General features: G+C 35.1%; 1 protein-coding gene across 1 annotated transcript; it reads right to left on the bottom strand.

Moving 5' to 3' along the window:
• Positions 1–6,925: 6,925 nt before the first annotated feature.
• On the bottom strand, positions 6,926–7,930 carry LOC148775729 (olfactory receptor 5T1-like). The gene has a single exon (XM_088843419.1). It carries the CDS (start codon positions 7,928–7,930, stop codon positions 6,926–6,928), a length of 1,005 nt encoding a protein of 334 aa, XP_088699545.1.
• Between the last annotated feature and the right edge of the window lie 8,396 nt (positions 7,931–16,326).

Genomic DNA, 16,326 nt, shown 5'->3' with positions numbered 1-16,326 from the left:
GAACCAAATACATTATTCTGCGGGTAAATGCAGTATGCCAATGAAAACAGCAAGTTGTTGTTGTTTTGTGGTTTTGCATTTCAGCTTTTGTTCTTTGAAAAACATTCAGTTTGCCCATTTTCTCCCCCACAATTTATTACACTGCTAACGTTTACTTGACTACCAACTAGAATTTTCCTGTACATACATTCTATCTCCGCAAAGTCCTTGCATGTGTGTTTGAGACATATTCTTAGCAAAAATAAATTGTGGGACATTCATTCCATATATTATAGTTGCATATGGAGTTTCTATAAATACTATAAAATAAATGTCACCTGATGATATATAATAAAGTTCTTTCTGCAGTGTATTGCTAAAAGCATAATATCCTGATTAAATCACAATGTAGTGTTTTATCACTGCTATATTTCCCTGTGTTGGCAGTGTTGCTTATTCAAAGGAATATGAAAACAAGGAAAATGTATAATACATAATCAAAATGTTAATGAGTCACCAGTATCTGCTCCTACAGCTTCCATCTTTGAAACATAATTAAGTATTGCATCTATATTATAGGAGCAAGATTTCAGCCTGTTAACTTTTGTTCTTCCTCAGCGTTCCATAGACCGATTTGCATTAAGGGTGTGCAAAATCTGTAGTGCAGAGGACTGGGTTGAATTCAATGACTTACAAATGATTTATACTCTTAACGTGAAACATTATATTTTTGTTTTGTTGAGACTTGCTTATATCAAGAGGAGAAGGAAACAATTATTAGACGAAAAAGAGAAAAAAAGAAAAAACAAAAGTTGTATGTCTTCGCTTTCCCGGAAACTTCCTTCTAGATTCACATGGATGATTTTTCTAACACAGATAACAAGTAATAATAATAATAATAGCATACTGTATGTGCTAAGTCATTTCAGTCTTGTCCAACTTTGCAACCCTATGGACCATAGCCTGCCAGGCTCCTCTGTCTGTGGATTTTCCAGGCAAAAATACTGGAGTGTGTTGCCATGCCCTCCTTCAGGGAATCTTCCTGACCCAGGCTGTTGTATCCTGATCACTGCAGGAACCCACGGCTCTTATGGCTCCAGTATTGGTAGGTGGGTTCCTTACCACTAGTGCCATCTGGAAAGCCCCGACAATAGCATAATACATGAAAGTATTAGAAGAAACTAGTTTAGTTTGAAGGATACATTAATAAAATAACTTATAAAACCACAATAATAATATGAAATAGATTAATGTATAGAATATCAGAAAAATAAATTTATGTTTTAAAAATTCTCATTTTCTTTCACCCTCATCTATGTCTGTCTCTTGCTCTTCTCTCTCTGTTTTCTCTCTTTCAAGAAAGGAAGCATAGTGTACAAAAGTGCTTACCAGAGAGTGCCAGACACAAAACAGGAATTAGGCAAATAAGAAAACACACAGTGAAAAGAAAAAAAGTATTATGCAAGCAAATTTTGAAATTTGCACCAATAGTTCCTCTACCAACCCTTGACCAACATGAGTTGAACTGTGTAGATACACTTAAACATGGGTGTTTTTCAATAAATATGTTGAAAAAAAATTGGAGATTTGCAACATTTGAAAGAATTTGTAGAAATATGTAGCCTAACAATATTTTTAAAATTAAAGATTATTTAGGTATATCATGAATGCATAAAACATATCTAGATACCAGTCTATCTTTATATAGGCATTAATATAGAATTAATAATCTGTTAGTTTTCTCACTATTTTACAATTTTACTTTAGAGGAATTGCTTGACTTTACAGAATGCTTCTCTCATTTAAATGGAGAAACCTGTGTATTGGCTGGTCATTAGAGGTATTTTTTAATGTAACAATGTTTCCAATAACTGTATTATGAATATGACTGTAATATCATATACCATAATATGTAAGGACTTTATCTCCTTCATCTAAGGTGCTCCAGCACAGGCACTTCTATCAACTAATATTTAAGGAAATTAGAACTGATTATATCCAGCAAATATTACTTTAAGAGATAGAGCCTAGAAAACCAAAAATATGGAATCCAAATTTTTAACAAAATAGCCACATTCTGGAAAATCAAATAATCTCCTCAACTCTCATACAGTGAAAAAACATGCAGAACTTAATATCTGTGAAAAAAAATACTACAAACACCAGTCTTGAAAAGAAGGAAAGACATGATAGCAGTTACCATGTTATTAAGTGGCTAATAGGTGTTAGAAAATTTGTGTACTTCATCTTATGTATTCTACATAACAACCTGCAGTTAAATAATCCTGCATTTTAAACATGAGAAATCTAAGGACTAGCTAAACCAAGTTTACATAATAAGTTACTAGCAGAGTCAGGATTCAAATTCAGAATTTTCTGTTCCCGCATGTTAAGCTATTTCCCCTTGACTATATTGCACTCTTTGTGATATACCATTGTTCTGGAAATTACATACCCCAGAAATAATGCCAAATAATGTCTTCATGTATTTGAATTCGCTTATACAGCCCTTAGGTTAGGGATCAGGATATTAAAGCAAAACAAAACAAAAACCAGAAGTACCTTCTAGAGCAATTAACTGACTAGTAACATAGATTTCAAATTTATCTATATCCCTCCATGAGAAAAACATCCTAATCACCAAATGGCACTTACCCAGTTGCTGATTGATAGTTAACTATCTCTCCCTTTGATGTTTTTTCTTGTTTAAATCAACCTTTTATTTCCATCATTCTCTTTTTGTTACCTTCCATTGAGGAAATTAATTTTCTAATCTGTAGTTCTATATACCTAAGTATAGTCAGAGTGGGTTCTAGTTCTCTATCATGATCCCTGGACTTCTCAAAGCTTCTAAAAGTTTTTATAAGTGATGAAAAACCTTTCCTCTTACCTGTGGAAATTAATTGTTCAAGTAAGGTATAAACAAATAGTAGGCATTAGGAGTCTTCCACCAGATTGCCGAGCTCTTCTTGAAATCTACAGGGAAGCTCCAAGGAATAAACACACTCATTCTCTTCTGGGACAGAAAGTAACAACCTGATTTCATTTTTTTCCCTTATAGTAAACAAGTAGCTGGTTCTGGAGCAATGAACTCTTATTATAAATAAAATTGAAAAAGTGCAGTAGGCCTCTGAATAAAATGATCTCTTAGTGGAAAAAGGATATTTATAGAATTGGAAATTAAATCTAATGATACAGGACATAGTCCTCATTCTGAGACTAAATACCTATATACCAGGAAATATAACCTGTTATCTCCCAGAAATATGTAGTGTTACTTCTCTCAAAATTCTTTATACATACACATAATTTCATTATGTGAAAGCATAAGCTATGAGAGAATTCATAATCATTTAGTGATGATTATTATAGTTACTTAAACTTAAAAGTGCTAGATTTCTGAGTATTATGAGAGACAAATTTTTTAAATAAATCGTTCAAATATATTAAATTTTAGTGAGTAGTTTAATGGAAGAGGTATGATATAAATATATGAATAGATAGTTTGACAGGAGACATGGTACAGTACACAGGTAACTTTAGTATAATATGTGATAGAACCTTATAAATTAGACATTTGGCAGATAAATTCCAAGCTTTTTGAGTTGCGTGGAGACTTGGAGTGTGCCATATACCACTCCATGAATTAGTACCTAGCAATGCATTTAAATTGTTTTCAAACAATTGTGAAACAGTACACACATGCTTCCAGTCTACATCCAGAGATTCTAAATCAGTAATTTGCAAGTACTGCTGATAGAGTCTGAGTACTAAACCAAAGAGAGAAAAAGAAGAGAAAAACAAAGAAAAGAGTGAAAAGAAACAGGAAAAAAAAAGGAGGGAAGAGAAGAGGAAAAGAAGGAAGAAAGAAGGAAGGAGTTTTGTAAACAGTCCAACTGTGAACAAAGGCTCTATTAATTAAATGCAATCCCCAAAGATCTCTATATTCAGTGGAACCACACTTAAAATTACACAAGCATTTTTACAGAAAAGACAAGGTAATAAATTATAATTTTTATGAAAACGTAAAGGAGCTAAGGTAGTCAAAACATTTTTGAAAGTGTTGGAGGCCTCACATAATTTCAATATTTAACACAAACCTAAAATAACCAAGATATTGTGAAACTGGTGAGAGGATAGACATCTAAGTCAGCAACAAAATAGACTTTTCAGAAGTGAATTTACACAGTAGAGTCAATTGATTTTTGACAAAGCCATTAAGGAAAATCCATAGAAGAAGGATAGCCCCTTTTCAAAATAATGATGCTGAATATGGATAATATCTTAAAAGAATACTAAATTTTAACAATATGAAAATGAAAGATTAACAGTAAAACATGGACATAAAGTACAGATACTTTATCACAAAAGATACACAGACGGCAACTTCAGTTCAGTTCAGTCACTCAGTCGTGTCCGACTCTCCGCGACCCCATGAATCACAGCACGCCAGGCCTCCCTGTCCATCACCAACTCCCGGAGTTCACTCAAACTCATGTCCACAGAGTCGGTGATGCCATCCAGCCATCTCATTCTCTGTCCCCTTCTCCTCCCGCCCCCAACCTTTCCCAGCATCAGAGTCTTTTCCAGTGAGTCAACTCGTCGCATGAGGTGGCCAAAGTATTGGAGTTTCAGCTTTAGCATCAGTCCCTCCAATGAACACACAGGATTGATCTCCTTTAGAATTGACTGGTTGGATCTCCTTGCAGTATAAGGGACTCTCAAGAGTCTTCTCCAACACCACTTAGCACATTAAAAAACAAATGTTCAACATGATTTGCAATTCAGTTCAGTTCAGTTGCTCAGTCCTGTCTGATTCTTTGTGACCCCATGTACTGCAGCATGCCAAGCCTCCCTGTCCATTACCAACTCCTGGAGTTTACACAAACTCATGTCCATCGAGTTGGTGATGCCACCCAACAATCTCATCCTCTGTCGCCCCCTTCTCCTCCTGCCCTCAATCTTTCTCAGCATCAGGGTCTTTTCAAATGAGTCAGCACTTCGCATCAGGTGGCCAGAGTATTGGAGTTTCAGCTTCAACATCAGTCTTTCCAATGAATATTCAGGACTGATTTCCTTTAGGATGGACTGGTTGGATCTCCTTGCAGCCCAAGGGACTCTCAAGAATCTTCTCCAACACCACAGTTTGAAAGTATCAATTCTTTGTCACTCAGCTTTCTTTATAGTCCAGCTCTCACATCCATACATGACCACTGGAAAAACCATAGCCTTGACTAAATGGACCTTTGTTGGCAAAGCAATGTCTCTGCTTTTTAATATGCTGTCTAGTTTTGTCATAACTTTCCTTCCAAGGAGCAAGTGTCTTTAAATTTCATGGCTGCAATCACCATCTGCAGTGATATTTGAGCCCAGAAAAATAAAGTCTGACACTGCTTACACTGTTTCCCCATCTGTTTGTCATGAAGTGATGGGACCAGATGCCATGATCTTAATTTTCTGAATCTTGAGTTTTAAGCCAACTTTTTCATTCTCCTATTTCACCTTCTTCAAGAGGCTCTTTAGTTCTTCTTCACTTTCTGCCATAAGGGTGGTGTCATCTGCATATCTGAGGTTATTGATATTTCTCTTGGCAATTTTGATTGCACCTTGTGCTTCTTCCAGCCCAGCGTTTCTCATCATGTACTCTGCATATAAGCTAAATAAGCAGGGTAACAATATACAGCCTTGACGTACTCTTTTTCCTATTTGGAACCAGTCTGTTGTTCCATGTACAGTTCTAACTGTTGCTTCCTGACCTGCATACAGGTTTCTCAAGAGGCAGGTCAGGTGGTCTGGTATCCCCATCTCTTTCAGAATTTTCCACAGTTTATTGTGATCCACACAGTCAAAGGCTTTGGTATAGTCAATGAAGCAGAAATAGATGTTTTATTGTGAAAAAAAGGGAAGCGAAAAGCAAAGGAGGAAAGGAAAGATATACCCATTTGAATGCATAACAAGGAGAGATAAGAAAGCCTTCCTCAGCAGTCAATGCAAAGAAATTGAGGAAAACAGTAGAATGGGAAAGATTAGAGATCTCTTCAAGAAAATTAGAGATACCAAGGGAACATTTCATTCAAAGATGGGCTCAATAAAGGCCAGAAATGGTAGGGACCTAACAGAAGCAGAGGTGGCAAGAATACAATAGAACTGTACAAAAAGACCATCACGACCCAGATAATCACGATGGTGTGATCACTCACTTAGAGCCAGACAGCCTGGAATGTGAAGTCAAGTGGACCTTAAGCATCACTACGAACAAAGTTAGTGGAGGTGATGGAATTCCAGTTGAACTATTTCAAATCCTGAAAGATGATGCTGTGAAAGTGCTGCACTCAATATGCCAGCAAATTTGGAAAACTCAGCAGTGGCCACAGGACTGGAAAAGTTCAGTTTTCATTCCAATCCCAAAGAAAGGCAATGCCGAAGAATGCTCAAACTACCACACAATTGCACTCATCTCACACGCTAGTAAAGTAATGCTCAAAATTCTCCAAGCCAGGCTTTGGCAATACGTGAACTATGAACTTGCAAATGTCCAAACTGGTTTTAGAAAAGGCAGAGGAACCAGAAATCAAATTGCCAACATCCAATGGATCATCAAAAAAGCAAGAGAGTTCTAGAAAAACAACCAGTGTCTATATATGCATATGTGTGTGTGTATACATGTGTATGTGCTTATCTGTAGATACATATATGTATGTATATATATAAAGTTTCATATGAATATGATAATAAAATACATGTTACATATCCATGTTATGTGAAGATAGATGTACATAGATTTTACAGTTTCCTGCATGTGCAAAAACTGCATATGTGATGGGTTGACTATATAATCTCTATTTTAAACATCTAAGAATAACAGGTAGACTCAAATAAACCAATAGAAAATATTTTAATTATAACTTTTTGATTTGAAAACAATAAACATCAGTTTTAATTTATTTCAATTTAATGTTTGGTGTGAAAAATATACTTTGTTGATAAACCAGTTTTTCCCAAACACTCTCTTCATTGCCTCTTTGACATCTTTGTTCCTCAAACTATAGATGATGGGATTCAGCATGGGAATTATGATGGTGTAAAATACAGACACGATCATGTCATGATCCAAGGCATAGCTGGAGCTGGGCCTCACGTACATGAAGAGAACCGTACCATGAAAAATGGACACTCCAGTGAGGTGAGAACCACATGTAGAAAAGACTTTCCTTCTCCCTCCAGCAGAACGCATCCTCAGAATGGCCAAAAGGATGAAGCCATAGGAGACCAGAACAATCAATATGGTGGATATCTCAATAGAGCCTGCAAAATAGAAAACTAGAAGCTGGTTCATGCGAGTATCAGAGCAAGAAATAGCGAGGAGGGGAGGGATGTCACAGAACACATGTCTGATTTCATTGGAGGCGCAGAAGGAGAGGCTGAAAGTAGCCACTGTGTGTAAAGTAGCGTGCAAGACGCCACCAACATAGCAGGAAATTATAAGTGGCACATGGACTCTGGGCGACATTTTCACTAAGTACAGGAGAGGGTCGTAGATGGCTACATAGCGATCATAGGCCATTGCAGCCAAGATGAAGCATTCTGTGGTCCCACAAGTAAGAAAGAGAAACATCTGTGTAGCACATCCAAGAAAGGAAATGGTTTTATTCTCTGATAGGAAATTGATCAGCATTTTGGGGGTGATAACAGAAGAATAGCAAGCATCCAAGAATGACAATGCTGTCAGAAAATAGTACATGGGGTTGTGGAGCCGGGAATCCATAATGACCAAGAAAACCAACCCCAAATTCCCTACCATTGTAAAAACATAGATTGCGAGAAATAGTAAAAATAGAAAGATTTGCACCTCAGAATCATCTGTAAAGCCCATCAGTATAAACATGGTGACCTCAGTCCTATTTTTTATCTGAATCCTGTATAAATCTAAGTCTGATGGTGACCCTGACATCTCAGTTTTCATTTTTAAGTTCCAAAAACAATATATGGTAAAAATAGAGTCCACCAATTATATCCTCACGTCTGTTTCTTAGAAATCCTTTTCAGTGAGGGAACAGTCCAGTGATTAAAAGTTGAGTCCAAGTGGATACATTACTCTGTAAAGATAAATTAACTGCTGTTGATTAAATTTTCATGTTAAAAATAGTGCCAGTTTACATGTTTTAACTTCTAATTTATTTTCTGTTGAATTTATGACTGCTCACTTTCATATTATGTCATCTTAAAATCCACAAAGACAAATAATATAGGAGTTTTTAATCCCAAAATTATTATAGTAGAAAATACACATCTAAATGCTAATGCCAGATTTTCTACAGCATGCATGAAGCTTACAGTTTGTAAAATGTGAACAAATACATTTACATCAGAAGATAGTGTTAAATTTAAATGTTAAAAACCAACATGAAATTTACTTAACTTTATCATGTCCCCAGATTACTAGGAAATAGGATTATTATTATTGTGATACCACTTAGTCACGTCCAACTCTTTGCAACCCCATGGACTGCAGCCCACAAGGCTCCTCTGTCTAGGCAAGAAGACTGGAGTGTGTAGTAGCCATTCCCTTCAGGGAATCTTCCTGACCCAGTGGTCGAACCTGGATTTCCTGCATTGCAGGCAGGTTCTTTATAATCTGAGTCACCAGGGAAGCCCAAGCAGATTCACTTGTACCAGAAGTGAGGTTCGAACCCACAATGATATAAATCCATTGGCTTTTAAGTCCAATGCCTTAACAACTTGGGCATTCTGGTACCTGAATTTTCTATAATTACTATAGTATACAGTCATCCCTAGGTAGGGGGCATGTAGTTCCAGAATTCCCCTCCCACATACCAAAATGAAAGATGCACAAGTTCTTTATATCAAATGGGGAGATATTTACAATATAAGCAACACACCTCTTCTCACATACTTGAACCCATCTATAGATTACTTATAAAACCTAATATAATGTGCATGTTGTCTAAAAGATTGTAAATGCAATTTAAATGCTTTTAGAATAGTTGATGTGCTGCAAATTTGTTTTACTTTTTGAACTCTGCAAATCATTTTCACAATACTTTGGACCTACAGTTGAATCCAGGGAAGTAGAACCCTTGGATATAAATAGCACTAATTGTAAATATCTCCTGATGACAGAATATAACTCTTTAGAAAAGGTATTGCTAAAAGAAGCACATGAGTATATAAACCACAATGTAGTGTTTTATTATGGCTCATATTTCCCTATGATGTCAGACTGTTGCTTATTCAGTGGAGTATGAAGAAAGCAAAGTGCATAACAAACAAGCAAAGTGATAAAAGGTCATCAGTATCGGTACCTAAAGTCTCCAGTATTGAAGCAATTCGATATTTCATTTACTGTATTTAGGAGCAAGATTTCAGTATCATGACTCTTGTTTTCCTTCAGTCTGCTATATAGATCAACATTTATTTAAAATAATGAAAACTCTGCTGTGGGTGGAAATGAGCTGAATTCAGTAACCTACCAATAGCTTATATTACTAACATGAAATGCACTATATCTTTGTTATAATGAGACATGCATAAATCAACTAGAGAATGAGCAAATCAGCTTAAAATCACTTTTAGAAGGAAAACAAAGTCTTATGTCTTTATTTTCCTAAATAGTTCCACCATTCACTTGAAAATTTTTCTTAATACATATAATAAATAATTTTTCAACTATGGAGTTGTCAAATTGAAAAGGAAAATCTTAATTAATCCTTAGAAAAATATATATGGTACAAATATAATATATAATTAAATCAAATATTTATCTCTTTGTTAATTCAAAGAACTCACATATTACTCTTGAAAGTACATATACACACACAAATGTATTATAAAAATTCCAGTTTCGTTTGAATGGTTATATTAATAAAATATCTTATAAAACCATCAAGTTTTTTAACATTAAAATTATTAAGTGTACTAAATGTATTATTTGAGTATCGACAATGTAGTCATTTTTAAAATTCTTTATTACCAATCTTTCTCCTTCAATAATACATATATTACACACAAAAATATTGATTGACAAGAATTAGTTTCAAAATAGGAATTAGACAGATAAGAAAAACAGTAAAGATAATAAAAACACGCAGGCAACTCTCCGACATAAATCACAGCAGGATCCTCCAAGACCCACCTCACAGAATATTGGAAATAAAAGCAAAAATAAACAAATGGGACCTAATTAAAATCAAAAGCTTCTGCACAGCAAAAGAAACTATAAGCAAGGTGAAAAGACAGCCTTCAGAATGGGAGAAAATAGCAAATGAAACAACTGATAAAGGATTAATCTCCAAAATATACAAGCAGCTCCTGCAGCTCAATTCCAGAAAAATAAATGACCCAATCAAAAAATGGGCCAAAGAACTAAACAGACATTTCTCCAAAGAAGACATAAAGATGGCTAACAAACACAAGAAAAAATGTTCAACATCCCTCATAATCAGAGAAATGTAAATCAAAACCACAATGAGATACCATTTCACACCAGTCAGAATGGCTGCTATCCAAAAGTCTACATGCAATAAATGCTGGAGAGGGTGTGGAGAGAAGGGAACCCTCTTACACTGTTGGTGGGAATGCAAACTAGTACAGCCACTATGGAAAACAGTGTGGAGATTCCTCAAAAAACTGGAAATAGAACTGCCATATGATCCAGCTATCGCACTCCTGGGCATACACAGCGAGGAAACCAGAATTGAAAGAGACACATGTACTCCAATGTTCATTGCAGCACTGTTTATAATAGCCAGGACATGGAAGCAACCTAGATGCCCATCTGCTGACGAATGGATAAGAAAGCTGTGGTACATATACACAATGGAGTATTACTCAGCCATCAGAAAGAATGCATTTGAACCACTTCTAATGAGGTGGATGAAACTAGAGTCTATTATACAGAGTGAAGTAAGCCAGAAAGAAAAACACCAATACAGTATACTAACACATATATATGGAATTTAGAAAGATGCAAATGATAACCCTGTATACGAGACAGCAAAAGAGACACAGATGTATAGAACAGTCTTTGGGACTCTGTGGGAGAGGGTGAGGGTGGGATGATTTGGGAGAATGGCATTGAAACATGTATATTATCATATGTGAAACGTATCGCCAGTTCAGGGTCAATGCATGTTACAGGATGCTCAGGGCTGTTATGCGGGGATGACCCAGAGGGAGGATAAGGGGAGGAGGGAGGTGGGAGGGGGGTTCAAAAGGGGAACTCATGTACATCTGGGGCGAATTCATGTCAATGTATGGTAAAACCAACCAATATAATATTGTAAAATAATTAGCCTCCAATAAAAAAAAAGCTTAAAAATAAAAAAAAAACATACAGGCAAATTTTGAAAAATACATCAAGATTGTCTAATAAAGAAATTCTTTTTTTTTTTAATTTATTTTAATTTGAGGCTAATTACTTTATATTATGGATAATACATGTTCACTAACCTTAACAAGAGAAACTTTAGCTTTATTTTGATTCTAATTTTTATTTAACTGGTGTGTTTGAGACAGCACAGTTGTGGAAGATAAAAAATATTGTATTTAAGTCTAGAACCTTAATATTAATCTCAGATATAGCCCCTAATGTGATTTAGCCAAAGTAACTTGAGCCTCCAAATGAAAGAATAAAATTGATCAAAATTTTGGTGCATATTTTGTTCAACTACATGAACATGGTATAACGAGAGTTCTTACTTATGAGATGCAGTAAAATGTTTTATTGAAGTGTCAATTATATGTGAAGGATGCATATATATTAAGTATGACTATAATTTGTTTCAAATTTTTCTTAACTTCATGGGGCAGTTATAAATAAATAGGGAGCTTGGAAATCAAATTTTTTCAAAGCATTGGGTAACAAATAGACTCCAAACCAAAATCTAAGTAGCTCTTCATTTAGTTAAGCTTATGTGTTACATTACACTTAATATAAATTAAAAATATAATTCTCATGAAATTAAACTAACTGAATTCCAGTATTTAATCCTATCAATCATCTTAAAATTATCTTTCATTGCATTCTGATGTAGGGCATATCAATAAAATAATAGTATGTTTACTTAAATATACCAATAATTTTGTCTTTTACAACTTTCTCATAAACCTTTATATCTCTGATCTATTTTTTTACTCCAATTTTTCCTTTATTTTGAGTTTATTTGTTCTTTAATTGAAGAATAATTGCTTTGCAAACTTTGTTGTTTTCTATCAAGCTTCAACATGAATCAGCCATAGGTACAAAAGGTGGATTATGAATGAAGGCATATGTTATTCTTAATCATGCCTCATTAGAGCAATTACCTATTTCATTGCAGAGAAATGAGGGATGATAGATAAAACGTGTTTCCCAGGTGGTGCCAGTGGTAGAGAATCCATCTCCCAATGCAGGAGATGTAGGTTTGATCCCTCACAAAGATACCCTGGAGAGGGAAATGGCAATCTAATCCAGTACTCTTGCCTGGAAAATTCCACGGACAGAGGAGTCTAGTGGGCCAGTCCATGGGGTGGCAAAGAGTCAGACATGACTTAGCACACACAGACAAAAAGAATGGAGTCATTTGCTTCATCCAGGATGCTCTTCAAACAGGCGCTTCTGTCCACTATTAAGGAAATTAGAACTAATTGTTTTTGCATCTAGCTGATTTCACTTTGAGAGAAAGCATTTAGGAAGATGGGTCCCAGATTTTTGACAAAGTATCATCATCCTCAATTCTCAAACAGGTGGGAAACAGACACTCATGAAATGAATAATATTATCAACACAGAATTTGAGAAAAACAAAGCTGAGTTAAAAGCTACCGCAAATCATAAAGTGGCTACAAGAGGTTAGAGATGGTACATACAATGTTCTGTGCAATCTGCATAGCAACCTGCAACCAAATAAATGAGAATTCTTTTATCCAAACCAATGGACAGTTGAAGGACCAGCAAGATCTATGAACTGAGTAAGCTCACACAGTGAGTTATTAGAGGCACCAAGGCTGAAGTACAAATTTCTCTGTTCCCAGACCCCATGCTATTGCATCAACATATCACAAGCTAATTGTTACATGCCACAATTCTGGAATTGCTATGCCCCTAGAAATACAAATTAACATTCTTATGTGTCTGAATCTTTTTTTAAATCAAGCTTAAGTAGACTATGAAAATAAAATGGAACAAAAATTTGGCTGTAGCTTCTAGATCAATCAGCTAATTAGTGAAATAAATTTAAAATTAATTTAATCTCTCAATGAAAAAAAAATGATCTTCAAAAGACGTATACCCAATGGCTTGTTAATAAATAATTTTCTTTCCATTTAATAATTTTCCTAAAGTTTAAATATAGCCATATATTCATACCCTTATTCTGACTGCTGTCTTCCATCTAGGAAATTAAAACAATATTCTAATTTATAGCTACATTGGGCTAAAAATTCAGGGAGTCTTTCTTATTTCCCCTACTATGTTCTCATAAATTTCCTCACTCAATCTTTAATTCAGTTCTGAATTAACTAGAAAATTTTATCTAAGAGTTAAATATTAAGGCATAGAATCTAGTATGAGATTTAAGGTTATCGCTTCTAAAATATTTTGTAGTCAATGAAAATCCTCTCATATTACCTGTGAAAATGAACTGCATGCTCAGTTAAAATACGCTATGAGGATTGAGCATTTGAACTCTTATACCAGATTCTCTGGCTCTTGAAATCTTTAGAGATATCTCAGGGACAAAAAAACACTAATTCTCTTCTGGGATAGAAAAGCAACAAGATCTTTTTTTTTCCCCTCTTCTTAGTGATAAAAAAAAAACAAATGCTTGATTCTGGAGCAATGAACAACAAAGTTAAATGATTATGTGAATGCACTCTGGCCTCTGGTGTAAAATGATCTCTCGGTGGAAGAAAAATATACACAGAATTGGAATGACATCTAATGATATAGGAGATGGAACTAGCTCTAACGTTTAATAGCTATGCCATTGGGCTGATGATTTAATTACTCTGAAATCCAATTTCCTCTACTTGAGAATATAGCTTGCTACTATTCTCAAAATTTTGTAAATGCTTACATAATTAAATAATATGAAAGTACCTATAATAGACTTCATTATCATTAAATAAAGATTCAGTTCAGTTCAGTCGCTCAGTCGTGCAGAAGATATTAAGAAGAGGTGGCAAGAATACACAGAAGAACTGTACAAAAAAGATCTTCACAACCCAGATAATCACGATGGTGTGATCACTGACCTAGAGCCAGACATCTTGGAATGTGAAGTCAAGTGGGCCTTAGAAAGCATCACTACAAACAAAGCTAGTGGAGGTGATGGAATTCCAATTGAGCTATTTCAAATCCTGAAAGATGATGCTGTGAAAGTGCTGCACTCAATATGCCAGCAAATTTGGAAAACTCAGCAGTGGCCACAGGACTGGAAAAGGTCAGTCTTCATTCCAATCCCAAAGAAAGGCAATGCCAAAGAATGCTCTAACTACCGCACAATTGCACTCATCTCACATGCTAGTAAAGTAACGCTCAAAATTCTCCAAGCCAGGCTTCAGCAATACGTGAACCATGAACTTCCAGATGTTCAAGCTGGTTTTAGAAAAGGCAGAGGAACCAGAGATCTAATTGCCAACATCCGCTGGATCATGGAGAAAGCAAGAGAGTTCCAGAAAAACATCTATTTCTGCTTCATTGACTATGCCAAAGCCTTTGACTGTGTAGATCACAACAAACTGTGGAAAATTCTGAAAGAGATGGGAATACCAGACCACCTGACCTGCTTCTTGAGAAACCTGTATGCAGGTCAGGAAGCAACAGTTAGAACTGGACATGGAACAACAGACTGGTTCCAAATAGGAAAAGGAGTACGTCAAGTTTGTATATTGTCATCCTGCTTATTTAACTTCTATGCAGAGTACATGATGAGAAACGCTGGGCTGGAAGAAGCACAAGCTGGAATCAAGATTGCTGGGAGAAATATCAATAACCTCAGACATGCAGATGACACCACCCTGATGGCAGAAAGTGAAGAGGAACTCAAAAGCCTCTTGGTGAAAGTGAAAGAGGAGAGTGAAAAGGTTGGCTTGAAGCTCAACATTCAGAAAACGAAGATCATGGCATCTGGTCCCATCACTTCGTGGGAAATGGATGGGGAAACAGTGGAAATAAAGATTACTGTAGATATTTAAATTTTAAAGTTGCACTATGAAGGGGTACAGGGGCAAAAAGAGAAAGCTCACTGGCAGTTTACAGAGGAGATATATTAATAAATGAATAAGATGATTGAAGGAGGGATTATAAAGCACACAAAATAAATATTTTACGTAGTAAAATCAAGTTGAATATAATTAGGGAAATTTAAACAATGAAGAAGTAACTTTCATTTCTGGTTGTGACATATAGGATCACAGCAAGACATTCCTCCCACTGAAAACACTAGACAAATTTGGATAAAAAATTACAAAACTCCTGTTTTGAAGGAAACAGATAGCTATGAAAAAAAGTAAAAAGTCAATGACAACATCAAAATGAAGGCTCATTAAGTCAAAGAGAGACAGTCCACCTGATAATTCACAATTGGGTGAATGATCATCTTTTACAAACAATGCTGAAAAATGCAAAAGGACATCAAATCATACTTAGGCATGTTTATTGATTCAAAGAGTAATTGAAGGTGCCCAGTTCTTCTCCACAGGTTTGGGCATTGACATTCTCATGAGGGTAAAAAGTATATTTTCCCAAGAGATTGATTGGGGAAATGTCTTAGACTGTTTTATGTACTATATCTACACAATATACATTTTCCATTCCTTTTTCTTGAATGCAATTGAGATTTTGTCCCTATTTTTAAATGATAATTTTCCTCCCTTTTCTGCAAACTGTTACTTCAACTATTTGGTTCATATTTCTACTTTGTTTTATTTTGACTTCCTGATATTTAAGTGGAGCTTATTAATAAAAGCAAATAGCACTTCAGGGGAGGTATTATGTTTTGTCATCTTTATCAAAACATTTTAATTTTACTTTTAGTGTAAGGTTGTACCATGTAAAATTATTTATTTTTGTGTAGATTTTTGGGGTTTTGTGTTCTGCATTCTAATTCTGCATCAATCAAGAAAAACTTTCTTTTCTTTAACAGTATAGAAACATGTACTATAACTCTTTCATTATTTCACTTTTGAAATATTTAAATGTGTAAACCCTTAGAAGATTTTCTTACTCTATTATAATGTTCTAATAAAAATCCATATTTCTTTCTCAAAGTTTTCTCAATAGTTCAATAGCAGTTTTTGTTTTTGTTTTTTAGTGCTCTTATTTTGCCAATTTGGTATGCTATTTTTA

Source organism: Moschus berezovskii, chromosome 14 (assembly GCF_049115385.1).
Source record: "Moschus berezovskii isolate FMDL1 chromosome 14, NW_MosBer_1.0, whole genome shotgun sequence".
Classification (NCBI taxonomy): domain Eukaryota; kingdom Metazoa; phylum Chordata; class Mammalia; order Artiodactyla; family Moschidae; genus Moschus; species Moschus berezovskii.
Note: the sequence above shows the minus strand (reverse complement) of the source record. Positions and strands in the feature narration are given on the sequence as shown.